General features: G+C 44.0%; 1 protein-coding gene across 1 annotated transcript; it reads left to right on the forward strand.

Annotated features, from left to right (window-relative positions):
• The first annotated feature begins 1,294 nt into the window (after positions 1–1,294).
• thbs1b (thrombospondin 1b) lies at positions 1,295–13,749 on the forward strand. Its single transcript, XM_073492978.1, has 23 exons — positions 1,295–1,440; positions 1,603–1,687; positions 1,825–2,384; positions 2,599–2,674; positions 3,027–3,110; positions 3,229–3,338; positions 4,387–4,512; positions 5,414–5,510; positions 6,395–6,568; positions 6,738–6,914; positions 6,998–7,171; positions 7,435–7,562; positions 7,667–7,819; positions 7,998–8,216; positions 8,307–8,414; positions 8,824–8,983; positions 9,093–9,211; positions 10,264–10,498; positions 10,621–10,848; positions 10,947–11,218; positions 11,320–11,417; positions 11,517–11,656; positions 11,764–13,749. Exons 2-23 carry the CDS (start codon positions 1,624–1,626, stop codon positions 11,769–11,771), a joined length of 3,510 nt encoding a protein of 1,169 aa, XP_073349079.1. The 5' UTR covers positions 1,295–1,440; positions 1,603–1,623; the 3' UTR covers positions 11,772–13,749.
• Positions 13,750–15,835: the final 2,086 nt, after the last annotated feature.

Consider the following 15,835-nt stretch of genomic DNA (forward strand, 5'->3'; position numbering starts at 1 on the left):
CACTATGTAGCTTCAGTGAGAGGGTAGGATCACAGTGTCACATGCATGTTTAAGTTTTCAGACATGACGCAATGAGTTTTGTTTGGACAGGAGACAGAGGTAACATCTGAGCAGGCATATATTGTATTCTCTGTATGACTGAATTTGTTTGTGAGTTTTGTTTACCGGGATATTTATGATTTTTGTGTATTGCAGTGCCACACTCCTCAGTTCCACTACATGTTTTTATTTCCTCTTCCTGTATGTAAATAGTTTTCTTCTTCCCCTACCTCTTCTTCTTCTATGGCAGAAAACGAGTGCCTTGCTCAATGACACAACCGTCCCATAATCAGGAATAATGCTTGCTTCTGGAAGATGTCCTGCCACTTACAATGTTTGTAAAAGACTAAATGGGTTGGTGCAAAACATTATCACCAGCTTGATTATTTTTTGAAAGTTTTTTTTTTTTTTTTTTTTTTGCACAAAAACTCAACAAAAACACTGAGACTGAATGTGAGCTCAGGTGTGCTGCAGCATTCCCTTCAACTGCCTCAGGCTGCTCTCCAGTGAACTCACGTCGACTCCTAGCGGCCGGTGCTGGAACTGCAACAAGCTGAGGATGATACAGAAACTCACTGCTGTTCAGACCTGATATAATACCTATTAGACATTTTTTTTTTTTTTTTTTTAAAGGGGGGGGGGAATGCTGTTATTTAAACAGTCTCAGCAAAAAGGAGAAGAATAAATTGTGCAGTATATTTAAGTATACATAACAAAACTGTAAACTATATGTGGGGCTGATTTTGTGTCTCTTTGAGGAGCATTTTAGACATAAAGTTGCACCATATGCAATGAGCTAAAACAAAATGTGACTTTATTTGAGTGTAGAGAAAAAAGTTAGACCTAAAATAAGCTGCAGAGGTGCATTTTTTTGTCCCCAGGCTGTGTGCACGACTGGAATACAGGAGGAATATTTCAGTTGTAGGTGGAAGTGTGTGTGAGGACTGATGGATGAGACGCAGCGAGAGGAAACACTGGTCCATTAAAAGTCTGAGCGCAACACACTCAGGGGTTGGTCCCTCGTCCCAACCCAGTGGAGACCTCTCTCCCCCTCTCCCTCTCTCCCTGCTCTAAGAGGATAAGCTCGTCCCTTTTTCTCCCCTCACCGTGATTGGACGAGGCCACTTCTTAGGAATGGCATCAAACTATTTAAATAGCACTTTGTCCCCCCTCGGCTTAAAAGGGAGTTTTTTAGCGGCCGATACCAGCAGGGACAAGTTTTCCATCAAGGACAGAAAACACTTTGCAAGATTTTTTTATCATTATTATTATTTCCCCTCTTTTTCACGTTGGAAGTTTTTTTCTTTTAAATAAATTCTTTCCTGAGGATTATTTCTGCGTCTCTGGATATTTTTGCGGGATTTTATTGTGTTATTTTGATCAGCTGTTCTCGTAAAGCAGGTGAGTGACAGATATTCTGAGGAATGCGTTTGTTTCTGCAGCTGCACTCACAGACTTTAATATTTTTTTGCATGTTTTCAACCTGTTGCACGCTGATTTTTGTATGATTTTTGTGTCATAAATGGTTAGAATGTTGTTTTTTCTTGTCGTTATGTGTCACAGGCAGCAGGTCGGTGTTGCACCATGAAGCTGACAGGGATATTTTTGCTATTGATGCTTTGGACCTGTGAGGGTGCGAGAGTCGCAGGTGAGTTTGTCTGGTCCAGCTTGAACTTAAAGAAAGTTTTCTTTTCAGATAGGAAACAAGTGATGATTTATTGTGAGGATGTGACATCCAGTGTGCTGCCACACAAAGCCTGACTGCTTCTTGTTATTCACCCGCAGAGAGTCGAGACGACAACAGCGTGTATGACTTGTTCGAGCTCGTCCAAGTCCCCAGGAAGAACCACGGGGTCACCCTGGTGAAAGGAGACGACCCGTACAGCCCCGCATACAAGATCCTCAACCCGGACCTGATCCCCCCTGTCCCCGAGAGCTCCTTTAGGGACCTGATCGATTCCATCCATGCCGAGAGGGGATTCCTCCTCCTGCTCAACTTCAAGCAGTTCAAACGCACCAGGGGAAGCCTCCTGACCGTGGAGAAGCAGGACGGCTCCGGACCCGTGTTCGAGGTCGTCTCCAACGGCAAGGCGAACACCTTGGACATAGTTTTCTCCACCGAGAACAAGCAGCAGGTGGTCTCCATTGAAGATGTGGATCTGGCGACGGGCCACTGGAAGAATATCACGCTGTTCGTGCAGGAGGACCGGGCGCAGCTGTACGCGGGATGCGAGGAGGTGAACACCGCCGAGCTGGACTCGCCCATCCAGAGCATCCTGACGCTGGAGACGCCGGCCAGCGCGCGGCTCAGGATTGGCAAGGGAGCAGTGAAGGACAGGTTCATGGTGAGAGCATGGCCATTATACACGGGAGATGAATCCTTACTGTTTTTAATGTTGTCAGAGGAGAGTTTTGTTAAAAAATGTAAATGCGTAATTGTGTCCGAATGCGTAAAAACGCACAAGTTGCAGGACTAAATGATTATTCCAGTGCTTTTGGTGTAATGTCTTATTCACTTTACACACAATTGTATCCTAAACTGAACTCTGATACCTGCAGGGAGTCCTCCAAAACGTGCGGTTTGTGTTTGGAACAACACTGGATGCCATCCTGCGCAACAAAGGCTGCCAGAGCTGTGAGTAATCAGACAGCTCGTGTGTTTACTCATCACTCATCTGCTTCATGCGCTGCCAAGTCCTGGCAAATCCTTATCAAAGAAATGTGTATGCACTCAAAATGCTTGCTGATTTCTACATAAAAGCCTGACTGTGAGGCTGCTTACCACTTGTCACACAGGAATGCCAGTTTACAAATATCTCAGGGCACTGTGGTCTCAAAGTATGCTCTCTGGGCTGCACAGTATTACTTTTCCTACTGATTTATAGCAGTGTGGGATGTGCAATATTTAAAGAACAATATTCCACCTCATTAATAAACCAACCATAAAGATGATGTGCAGATATGTGATTTGATTGCTTTTCTTTCAGCCATGACGACTGACACCATGATCCTGGAGAACCTCAACGGCTCCTCAGCCATCAGAACAGAGTACACAGGACACAAGACTAAAGGTAAACACTGCTGTGTGACTCAGACATGTCGTGGACTTCCTCACATTATGACTGATGATTAGACTGACCACTAGACTTAATTAATGACCTCTCTCCCTGTGTTTTTGTCCTGTTGAAGATCTGCAGATGGTGTGTGGCTTCTCCTGTGAGGACCTGGTCAGCATGTTTAAGGAGCTGAAGGGCCTCGGTGTCGTGGTCAAGGAGCTGTCCAATGAACTCCGCCAGCTGGTAAGGAGGAAACCCACCAGACCGTCTGGTGGCAGAGTGCAAGAGAGTGTCTGCTTGTCTGCTGCCTGTCTGCCTTTGTCTGTGTTTGTGTTGTCTGGTCACATCACCACCTGTGTGCAGCTGTCCAGCAAAATAACATTAGATGCGTACTGTGTGTTCAGTGTATCCATCTCTTTTAAAGGTGCAATATATAAGAATTTTTCTCTAAAACATTCAAAAAATGACTACAATGATAGACAGAATGTGAAGAAATTACTGTTTTGTAATCATGTAAAAGACCTCTATGTGTTACGTTGCAAAGATATCTATTCAAGTTAGCGTGACAACCAATTGGCCCCTCGCCACTTTGTAAGGTGATAGTCCGAGAGTAAACAACACCAACACTCCACCGGTGCTCCGAGCCAGGCAAAGTCAGCTAATACGTCTGCTAGCTGCACAGTTAACTGAGCACAGCTAGAGTTAGCAGCAGTGAGCAGCGACTCTGATGATATGCTGCCCCCCATTTGTATGGAGTATGAATTTGACAGATTGCCAATTCTTACATATTGCCTCTTTAATGATTTTCTGAATATAAGCACATAAACAAAACTGAACTCATTAGGGCTGCAACCAAAAATTATATTTATTGTCGATTAATCTGTCGAACATTTTTTTGATTAATCGATACATTTTTTGATCTGGAGCTGCATGGCTAACTGAGATAACTAGCTAACGGCAGCTACAGTTAGCAGCAGGTACTGGTTACTTTGATAAGCTGCCCCCTATTTGTATTGAGTATGAATTCAGCAGGTGGCCGATTCTTACATATTGCATCTTTAAAAAATGGCTAAAAACAATTAATCGATTGTCAAAATAGTTGGCGATTAATTTAATAGTTGGCGACTAATAGAATAATTGACTTATTGCAGCTCTTAAACTCATACGTTATACAGTAAATTATAATACAGACCGCAAAGTTTTTGCCAAGGTAAAAACCGATCATTTGGGATCCAAATAATTGATTAACAATATCTCTGTTTTGTCTGTTTCTTCTACCCCTCCCTCTCAGACGGATGAGAACAATCTGATTAAGACCCGCTTTGGCATTCACAGCGGCGTCTGCATCCACAACGGCATCGTGCACAAGAATAGAGATGAGTGGACCGTTGATGACTGCACCGAGTGCACTTGTCAGGTGAGAGCTCAAGTGCATATACAACGTGTGAGGGGATGCACTCTTTGATCAGACTTGTTTGTACACGCACTCGTATGAAGGGAAACACACACACACACACACACACACACTTAGCAGCACTCAACTGATCTGGTCAGTAATTAGTAGTTTGAAGGGCTGGCAGCAGGCCAACAGCCTTTACTGTTGTAATGAGAGGTCTGCTGTCAGAGTTCAACTCGAGTGTAGCCTGGAGGGACTTGACCTGACTTTAAGTGATGCAGTAATTAAGAACATGACCTTGGCCTTGAGAAGTGGAAAGAAGGGATGTTTCTGGGTGCAAACTTGGCTGAGAAGATTCCTGCATCTCATAGGTAGACTTTATTTCCTGTTTTTCTCTCCTGCTTGTCCTATACCCTCTTGGTCCTGGATCCGAACCAAGAGGGAGAACATTAGCAGAATAGTTAGGGGCAGTTGTTACCCCTGAGTCACTCACACAGGTTGTGCTGGCAGGCTGGCTTTCCTTGTTTGAGGCTCAGTGCCCAGTCTGGCTCCACAGTGAAACCGACATCCATTATTTGGACTTTGGCTTCATTCCCATACTCCCCTGACCCAGTGGGCAGGTGGGTGTCAGCAGGGGTCTCTGTTCTCAGCCAGAACTCTGCTTTTTAGTTTTTCTGGGCAAACTCAACAAAAGATGTAGAGCAGATGACTGAATGGGTTGGTTGCACGAACATGGAGTAAGACTCGAAAATTACCCCGTTACACGCACTTAGTAAAGTTTACACAATAATCAACTCTAGTGAAACCGTACCTTAATCCAGCACCTGGACACAAATCATAAGAAAATTGCAGCAACATTTGGGTGATATCCATATATTCGAACACATGTGTAACCATACATTTGATCTCTGTGACTTCGCAGAACTCTGCTACCGTGTGCCGCAAGATCTCCTGCCCCCTGATCCCCTGTGCTAATGCTACTGTTCCTGATGGGGAGTGCTGCCCGCGCTGTGGAACACGTAAGCATTTATTTTCATTGTTTGCATTACATAGTTAAAGAAAGTACACTGTATTTACAGCCATGTAAACGTGCATCATAAGCTTCTGCACAAATGTAAGCTAGAATTTATACGTTTCAACTAACAGACACAGCCCTTAAACACAGACCCATTTACTGAAAGAGCTGTTTTATTACGTTATTCGCCAAATAAGAAAAGCCACAAATATTTCCCCCAGATGTAAAGGTTTCTATTCAAGAGAAAGCATGTTAATTTTAGAGATGATTTAGCTGCAATAACATCCGAGGAAATGAAAGGGTGCTTATGTGTTTGCAACATAGGTGCTTTGTGCTCCCAAACATCTTTGAATCTTCAAGTTGAAATGGCTGTAATTTGCCAAATTGGCTTAAGCGGAATGGAAAATTGGTCGGCTGTTTAGTGAAGCCATCTTCTGCGTGAGGAAAAGTGACATGTTCTTCATACCTAAGCAGGCTTGGCTGCAATTCTTCGCTATAACCTAAATAAACAGAGGGGGAGTCGCATTCATCCAGGCCTCAGCCACTTGTTGAAGTCATTACACACCCAGGGCCATGTTTGCAAAATCAGTTTCCTCTTTGGGAAAACATAAGCCAGTGGGGCATCCCTATGCATCCTGAGGACAGTGGCTCTTTCTATTCCTCCAGCTTCTCCCAGTGTGTTAGTCTCTGCCCTCTCGCTCAACAGACGGCCTTTTCTCTGTCTAAGTCGCAGCTAAATCCACACTATTAGCCCTCCGCTTTAAGAGCTTTCCCTCCTCATTTAGGCTTTGGGGTGTTTCTGAGGGGGTGCTGCCTCACTGGAATAGCTCTTTTATTGTGTCCCTCTTCCCCTCTCCCTCATATTCTCTCCCTCTCCCTCCTGCTCAGCGAGCGACTATGCAGAGGACGGCTGGTCGCCATGGTCTGAATGGACCCATTGTTCTGTGTCATGTGGGCGGGGCATCCAGCAGCGTGGGCGCTCTTGCGACCGTATCAATAACAACTGTGAGGGCACCTCTGTGCAGACCCGCGACTGCTACCTCCAGGAGTGTGACAAGCGCTGTGAGTTAACACAACACACTCTCACACACAAACACAAACTCATGATCAGATCCTGTTGAGCTGCCAGCTTTATTTACATGTAGTTTACATGTCATCGTCTATATGACATAAAGGTCCAATGCTTTTGCCTCCTGATAACTGACCTCTGACCTTTCTTTGTGACCTTTAGTCAAGCAGGATGGCAACTGGAGCCATTGGTCACCCTGGTCATCCTGCTCTGTCACCTGCGGTGCTGGTGTCATCACCCGTATCCGCCTCTGCAACTCCCCCACCCCTCAGCTCGGAGGAAAGGACTGTGAGGGTGAGGGACGGCAAACCGAGAAGTGTCAGAAGTCTCCGTGCCCGAGTGAGTCCCACCATCTGATATTCAGTTCCTGGTTGTGTTTTGTATATATTAAAGACAAAAATGAATCATGATTTCTTCTTTAGTCAATGGCAACTGGGGACCCTGGTCACCATGGGACACATGCACTCTTACCTGTGGAAGTGGTTCCCAGATTCGTAAACGCCTGTGCAATGACCCTGCACCAAAATACGGTGGCAAAGAGTGTATTGGGGATGCCAAAGAGACCCAGTTTTGCAACAAGAAAGCCTGCCCAATTGGTGAGGCATTTTAATCACTTACAGAGCTTCTATAATTGAGTGCCATGCATCTGTATTATTTTAAACATGACATTTTTACTGTTCTTCATTTTACTTTATTACTGTTGTTTTATGGCATCATTTGTTTAAGTATTTTGTTATATATTTATATCCCGAGATTTCCCTTTGCAGTGAGATCATTTCTAGTAAAAAGGTTACATCTGCATGAAACCTTTCATCCTTTAGTTGATGGCTTGATAATGAGCCAACATTGTTGTTCTCAGATGGGTGCTTGTCTAACCCCTGCTTTGCTGGAGCCAAGTGCACCAGTTTCCCTGATGGTTCCTGGAAGTGTGGAAAGTGCCCAGCTGGCTACACTGGCAATGGCATCAAATGTAAAGATATTGATGAGGTAAGAATTCCTTAGACCTTTTAATATTGTTTGATGTCTGTCGAGACATCTACCAAGTCATCTTAATAATCACAATGGTTGTTCCTTTCATCCTTAAAAAACAGTGCAAGGAAGTCCCGGATGCTTGCTTTGAGTTTAATGGTGTGCACCGCTGTGAGAACACAGATCCTGGCTACAACTGTCTGCCCTGCCCCCCTCGCTACTCAGGACCACAGCCATTTGGCAAAGGTCTGGAGCAGGCGGCTGCAAAGAAACAGGCAAGTACATCCTTGTCTCTGTGTTAAGCAGTTAATAATACAAGATGATGAAACTTATGATGAATAAACCCTAACCCTAACCCTGAAAGTGTAAGGTGGTGTAAGGCACATGAATACTTGCGGGACGTTGCTCATTTATTGGGATGAATGTCATGAATGTGATCTATTCACTCTCTAGGTGTGTACGCCCCGTAATCCCTGCGTCGATGGAAGCCACGACTGCAACAAGAACGCCCGCTGTAACTACCTGGGACACTTCGCCGACCCCATGTACCGCTGCGAGTGCAAACCGGGCTACGCTGGCAACGGCCATATCTGCGGAGAGGACACAGATCTGGATGGATGGCCCAACGCTGACTTGGTTTGTGTGGAGAACGCTACTTATCACTGCAAAAAGGTATGGAGCACTGAAGCAGCAAGGATCTAATTACTTTCTTGTCTGTTTGCTGTAATTTCTGAATGTCTAACTGTGTTGACTGTTTCTCAGGACAACTGCCCCAACCTCCCCAACTCTGGACAGGAAGATTACGATAAGGACGGGATTGGAGATGCTTGCGACAATGATGATGACAACGATAGCATTCCTGATGATAGAGTGAGTGAAACTCTCCAGATGAGGCCATAACAGAACACAGAACAAGTGTGTGTGTGTGACTGTGATTGTGTCTATGCATTCATCATTCATGCTGTGTAATAAGAAGGCAGGTGGAGAGGGTGGAGGGGAGAGAAGGGGAGGGGAGTGGTGGCTCTGCAGGAAAGCAAATGTTTTTCCTCAGCCTGTGCCAAAACCTCAAATTCCAACGGTGAGGTACAGCCCTGAAGGAGCAGCACTGTGTGTTTGTGAATCCGAACGTTAGATTTTGGAAAGGACCTAAAAATAAAAGCACCTTTTCATCCCACATCACTCCCTCCCTGTAAATAAATCCAGTCAGGCTCATGCACTGCACCTGAAAACCTATCCTCATCTCTTTCGCTTCCCCTTTGTATTTCTCTAATTCAAACAGGACAACTGTCCATTCGTGTACAACCCCAGGCAGTATGACTATGACCGTGATGATGTGGGTGATCGTTGTGACAACTGCCCCTACAACAGTAACCCAGACCAAACAGACACAGACAACAACGGAGAGGGAGATGCCTGCGCTGTGGACATCGATGGAGATGGTGAGGACTGGAGACGCAAGACATCTTTACATCTTTATTTCTGTGCTGAAGTGAGATCTTGTTTTTGAGCAATATAATTTGTACTTATGTTTTGTGCTTGATTCCACAGGCATACTGAATGAGAAGGACAACTGCCCCTATGTGTACAATGTTGACCAGAGAGACTCAGATCTGGACGGAGTGGGAGACATGTGTGACAACTGCCCTCTGGAACATAATCCTGATCAGGTGTGTGGACACACCGCCCATCCCCATTTCCTTCCACCTCACCCACCAACAATAATCCACATTCATCTCCCTGCCTTTCTCTATAGCTCAGCATATATCTGTCTTTCAATTGAGACAGAGCCTCTGTGATTAGCCCTGTGTAGCTGTCCGAGCTTTATCACGCCATGTAAAAGTTGAGTAAATCCTGTCTGCAGCTCAAGGGCACATCAGTTCAATAAGGCGTGGTGGGGGGCGAGGGGTCTTTTCAATGGCCCATTGACGTTAGCTAGCTAATGTGAGAGAAGAGGCCCCAGGCTGGATATTACTGAGGAATGGGCTGGCCCTGGGCTGTGTGCAGCATGGGCCGGCTCAGTCCACCTGTGCCATGCTACACTGAGAAATAGGAATGTGTTGAACAACGGGACTGAGGAAAAGGATGGGGGAAGGAGGGGGGAGTCTAAATCTACACTGATTTGGTCTGTAAAGATCGAATTGTACACTGCAATTAAAGGCCAAATGAGACAAGTCCAGACATGGAAAGCAGCAATGTTACCTGCTGTTCTAAAGACTACAAAACCACCCTCAAAAGTTGCAGTCTTATTGAGATCTTTGAAAGAAGAATTTTTGATTCTACACATCCCATTCCTGCTCCCACCCTCCGTCTCCTCCCATTCATCCCCCTTGTTCTTATTCTTTTCAGTGCCGCAGGGTGTGTCTAGTCCTGCCGAGTAGGGCTAGCATGACTTCTCCCTTCACTGCAGATGCTGGAGGCACTCAAGGAGCAAATTGGAGTAGGAGGAGTGACAGTCTTGTGGAGTGATGTTTGATTTTCAGTAGCTGCAACCTGCTGACAGATCTCGGACAAATTGAGCTTGGCAGGTTTAAGGAGGCAGAGTGATTTCAGCCTAAGGAAAGTCTTTGATGAAAGTAGGAGAGGAGAAATGAAAGACCAAAGGTAGCAGGGTACATTGCAGTGAAAGGAACTACACATGATGGAATGTAATCGCCTATGTCAGCGTGCTAATACTACATTGTGTCCTTAAGCCGTACATTAAGTGATATCTCTGTTGCAGGTGGACTCAGATGATGACCGTGTGGGAGACAAGTGTGACAGCAACCAGGATATCGATGAAGACGGACACCAGAACAATCTGGACAACTGCCCATACATCCCCAATGCCAACCAGGCTGACCATGACAAGGATGGCAAGGGAGACGCCTGCGACCATGATGACGACAATGATGGCATCCCTGATGACAAGGACAACTGCAGACTGGCCTTCAACCCTGACCAACTGGACTCTGATGGTGAGCAAAATGGGTCATGTTTCAAGTCTAAAGGAATTGTCCTCAATGGTTAACAGCATGTCTGAGATCTTCCATGGGTATTGATGATCGATTGATCATTGATGAATATGTATATCTTTCAGGTGATGGTCGTGGAGACGCTTGCAAAGATGACTTTGACCAAGACAACGTGCCTGACATCTATGACGTGTGTCCAGAGAACTTTGACATCAGTGAGACAGACTTCCGCAAGTTCCAAATGGTTCCTCTGGACCCCAAAGGCACCTCACAGATTGATCCCAACTGGGTCGTCCGCCATCAGGGCAAAGAGCTGGTTCAGACTGTCAACTGTGACCCTGGCATTGCTGTCGGTAAGTGAAAAATAAGTGTTGTGATTGCTTCTAAAATGCACCCAATTCCATTAATTGTTATTCAGTTGAATGACCACTAACTTGCATTTGTCCTTCAGGTTACCATGAGTTCAATTCAGTGGACTTCAGTGGGACTTTCTTCATCAACACAGAGAGGGATGACGATTACGCTGGATTCGTGTTTGGTTACCAGTCCAGTTCCAGGTTCTACGTCGTGATGTGGAAGCAGATCACGCAGACGTACTGGTCGAATAAACCCACCAAGGCCCAGGGCTACTCTGGCTTGTCCATTAAAGTGGTCAACTCCACCACTGGCCCAGGAGAACACCTCAGGAATGCCCTCTGGCACACAGGGAATACCGCAGGACAGGTAAGAAAGATTGTGGACTTCTTTCAGGAGGAAAGGATGTTTTATCACCCAAAGGCTGATTTTGTAATAAGATAAACTGATGGCTTTTCTCAATGCTCTAGGTCCGCACTCTCTGGCATGACCCGAAGAATGTTGGATGGAAGGACTTCACTGCCTACAGATGGCATCTGATCCACAGACCAAGAACAGGACTTATTAGGTAGGAAGATGATAGAGGTTTACTCTTTACAGGGGTTTTGGACATCAAAGTCCCAAGCTTTGGACCTTACCAACTTTCATTTTGTCTTTATTTCCACAGAGTTGTGATGTACGAGGGCAAGAAGATCATGGCAGATTCTGGTAGCATTTATGACAAGACATATGCAGGCGGCAGGCTAGGTCTTTTTGTCTTCTCACAAGAGATGGTATACTTCTCAGACCTCAAGTATGAATGCAGAGGTAAGGACTTCAGCATCCCAGAAAGTATTTGCTGTTCAGCTCTTACAATGCATGTCCCTGAGGAGATCATATCCAACTAATTTTGTTATGTTTCTTTCTTTTAACAGATGTCTAAATGCACGGCGCAGGAAGCTCTGAGGAACGCACCTTTTTTGTATAAAGTATGAACTTATGTATTCTGATGCAAAGTCCAGGGACCGATTTATCTCCGCAACTCTTTCTTCTGCGGCACGCACACTCGGACGGGCCGAAGGGTATGTGGTCGGCCTCAGGGTAGCTTGAAGCTGGTTTGGGCAGAGCACCAACCTGTTGATTGCCAGTTGAGGATCAGAGAGCTCCTTCTCCTCCACCGTTAGCATCCACGAGAGCAGGGTGAGCTGGAAAAAAAAAGAGAAAACAAACCCTCTAGATCTGCCAGTAGGACACAAACACCTTTCTATCCCAGCTCTGCCTGCTTTCTCACTCTCTGAAAGACCTCATTCATCTCTGTGCGGGAACGGCTCCCCATAGACAACTATGCACTTCCAAGCCTTTACATCTCTCTCTCTCTTTCTGTCTCACTTCTTCAGCCTGTGTGCCTTTTCTACCTTACCTTCTGGATGGACATCCCAAAGAAAAAACTGAAGATATATTCCCGTTGCTTTACTAGATCTGCCAGGATGTAGATTCTGAATGATACAACTTTTGAGGACTCGGAGGATGAAGACAGCAGTAACATTTTTTTAAGGAATCTTTGTTGTTGAGGACTTGTGATTTAAGAAGACGGTTGGGAGTGGCACGAGTGAGAAATAACAGGAACATGATGTTGTGGTGTATTCATGCATGAACTGTATGTGAAAGACTGGCCATGAATGAAAAAAGAAAGTGCTTTTACATATCGACCTAAGAATCTCTGTGGAAAGGAGAAAAACAAAATTAAATTTAGGTTAGCTGTCTTTTGAACTTATAGCATCATGGGCTTTGTTGATTTTGTCTGGTTAATTAAACAACTCTCAGGGTGAGATGGAAGTGACGACCTTCCCGTGTCAAACCAGTAAGAAAAAATATGATTATATTTTACAAAATATTGCTTGAGCCAGTGATCTCAAAGCCAGTATTGCTTCCAAAATGCCCCCCATCTTTCAGCACAACCTTGGTCAATGAAGAGATTTATCTCCCTCAGCTTTTGAGGATTTCAATTTGAAATTGTGTAAATACATGTAATTTATGGACTTTTGCCTACAATGTAGGCAGCAAAGGAAATTTAAATGCTAGTTTACTTTTTCAAAAGTAAAAATCCATCCAATATCCCAATGAAAACTGACCCAAAATCAGGTACAGCTTGGTGTCAGACGCAGGATTGCTCGCTCTTGTCGGTGTCTATCATCTCCAGTCGTACGAAGTGAAATTAGGTGTGCTTCAGATAGGGCTGTTTAGCATGAAGTGTATGTGACTTGTGTGCCTTTTCTTCAGAGAGAGATGATTAACAAAGGAAATCTTTGATGTACAAATATTACCTCATTGCTGTTGTATAATTTGATCAAACAAAAACACAACCTAAGTACTTTTTTCATATTCCTTTGAAATGATGGACATCTTAGTGCTACTGTAGCATGAGCTGTAAATAGTATGACATTTCATATCTAAAAACACATCGAGCTCCCAGTCCCGTGATCTACCCCGGTGAAAATGACCATAAAATGGGAGATTCCTTTTTTATAAATAATTTTGCCTTATTATGTAAGTCCAATGCTGTTTTTAGCAGATAAATTATTGTTCTGTTTTGTCTTAGCTGTTTGTGAGAGGTTGATTTGTGTGTGTGCGTGTGTGTAGATAAATGCTATTTAAATAATTTATCAGGATCTGTTGCCTTACCAAAGGGCGCATGTCCATCTGTATAAACGGTTTGCACACTGACGTGAGGATGTTCTGTTCTTTATCGTTTTTACCTTCTTTGTTATTGTGTATCATTGTTACCATTATTTTTGTACAATTAGTTTTGCTTGTCTGTAAACATTTTCTTAGTTGTACAAAGCAAAAAAAATGCTGTTTTTATTCATAGCAATTATTTTGTTACATACTTCAAGACAATAAATAGTTGTTAAAATTCTCAAGCATGTCTCTGCTTTTGTTTTGTTCGCCAAATTTGAGCTATTTTACCATTTTTCAGCCAGATTTATGTCCATGGTGATCAAGTCTCGATGACTTGGAAATATGACTCTGATTATCTCTAGTTTAGCCCCAACACTCAACACTTCAACATACTCAAAGTCAAAATGATTGCCCAGTTCCCCCGAGGCACAAACAGAGTTGTACTCTCAGTCCTTTCTCTGCTGCAGACAGGCACACATCGCCTCTGTGATAAAGGACACATGAGGAATGTGACACAGACGTCTGCTCCTCAGCTTGATCTGCCTGACCTCTCTGATCTGCGCTGACTTCTGCAGAAGGTTAAACAACACATAGAGCAAATATTAGGCTGACACAAACCTTGACATTGGCTGACTGGCTGAAAAAAATCCACTGGTGGACAAAAACGCAGGAACACAACACAGCAAAACCACAATTGTTGACCTCATATATCACTGTGACGTATGAACACCACTGTGATGAGTCTCAGTGAAATTTGAACATGGTGGTCGTGCTGAGTTTATTGCACAGGGTGGTCCTGAGCTGTCAGTGTTGTGTTGTTTCAAAATTTTCCCAGCAACATATTTGCCCGTGACAACCCCAGTGTTACCCGGTACACCGGGCTCTTTACAAGAAAAGATGCTCAATATCGTATAGTATTTTTGTACAGTCTGTGAGAGTAATGAAACAAGAAGGAGTTGTTAGATGAAGAGCTGCAGGCGATAGGCTGCACCCTTCCAACTTCTCAGTGAAGTAACCAACTCCTCTTTCCATCATTACATTATCAGGTTCCCTATTTGTACTGAGTTTCAATTGCAAATATTGCCAAATAGACGCATTTGCTTTTCACTTTGACAACAAATTCACCCCCATCATCTTGTCGGTCAGCTCTCCTTACTCCTGTCATGTTATAGTGAAATGTGACTCCTGCTACTCCGGTGCTGCGATTCTGCTGCCACATCCATCGTCCAACTGAGTATTGATTAAAAAAGCAAAGAACTGAAATCAGTGTATACAGTACACCTTGTAACACTGGTAACACCGCAGCAAGCCTACCTAGTACAAAGTAGTATCTTAACTCCTCTAGTCAAACGATACCTGCATTCAATCCTGTTTGTACCCAGATCTGGGGAAAAAATTACTATTTGTATGGTTTTGCTTGCAGCCAATCACCACAAGCCATACAGTCTGTGGTGTGTGAATAAAAACAAATGCATAAAAAGTAAGATTTTTTCAGGAGAAACTGGAAGTATGAGTAACATGATAAAACACCTCACCAAGCATAAATAAAACTTCCGAGTGGACAGCTGCACCATGTTCACAAGGTCAATGGCTTCTTGGAATACAGTGTCATCTTCTCAAGAGGACATGCTGCAACTGTTAATCACATCAGAGAAGATAAATGGTTAATAGGTTAAGTAACTAATCTTATGTGTATATAATTTTATGTGTTAAAAGCTCTGAAGAGGCTCTTATAGGCAGGTTTGTGTGCTAGATTTTTGTTCTACTGAATACATCCATACCCTTAATGGGTATAAAATGGTGAGGTAGAAAAAGGAAGGTTTGAAGTCCTCTGTTGGTACATGTATCATTTTAAGGGTACTGGTACTGGTACTGGTATTGTGATGTTTTAAATGACACCGAGACTTACAGAAGTACAAGGTCAATTTATTATATTTTTGAGTCCTTGAGTCCTGCTACATCTATTTTAGACAATGTAGTGTTGAGGATGAGTTCAGGAGTCTCACGGCCTGGGGAATGGAGCTGCTCCGTAGTCTGGTGGTATGGCAGCGGGGTGAACAGACTGTGGCTTGGGTGGATGTCATCTTTAGAGAAAGAGACCAGATCAGAACAAAGTCAAGGACCCAATCAAAATAGCCTCATGTTCCACCATTTAATGAGCATTATGTTCCAAAAGAATAACAATACATCTAAGTCTTCTCTGTACTTCACAGACACCCAGGCAAAACAATGGCACTTGGCCCAGACCAAGTTAACTGAACATAAATAAGAGACAGCCCGACTCGTGTCCTAGGTCAGGACTCACTGGTCAGTGGTCAAACTGTGTTT

This window comes from Pagrus major, chromosome 22, assembly GCF_040436345.1.
Source record: "Pagrus major chromosome 22, Pma_NU_1.0".
NCBI classification, from domain to species: domain Eukaryota; kingdom Metazoa; phylum Chordata; class Actinopteri; order Spariformes; family Sparidae; genus Pagrus; species Pagrus major.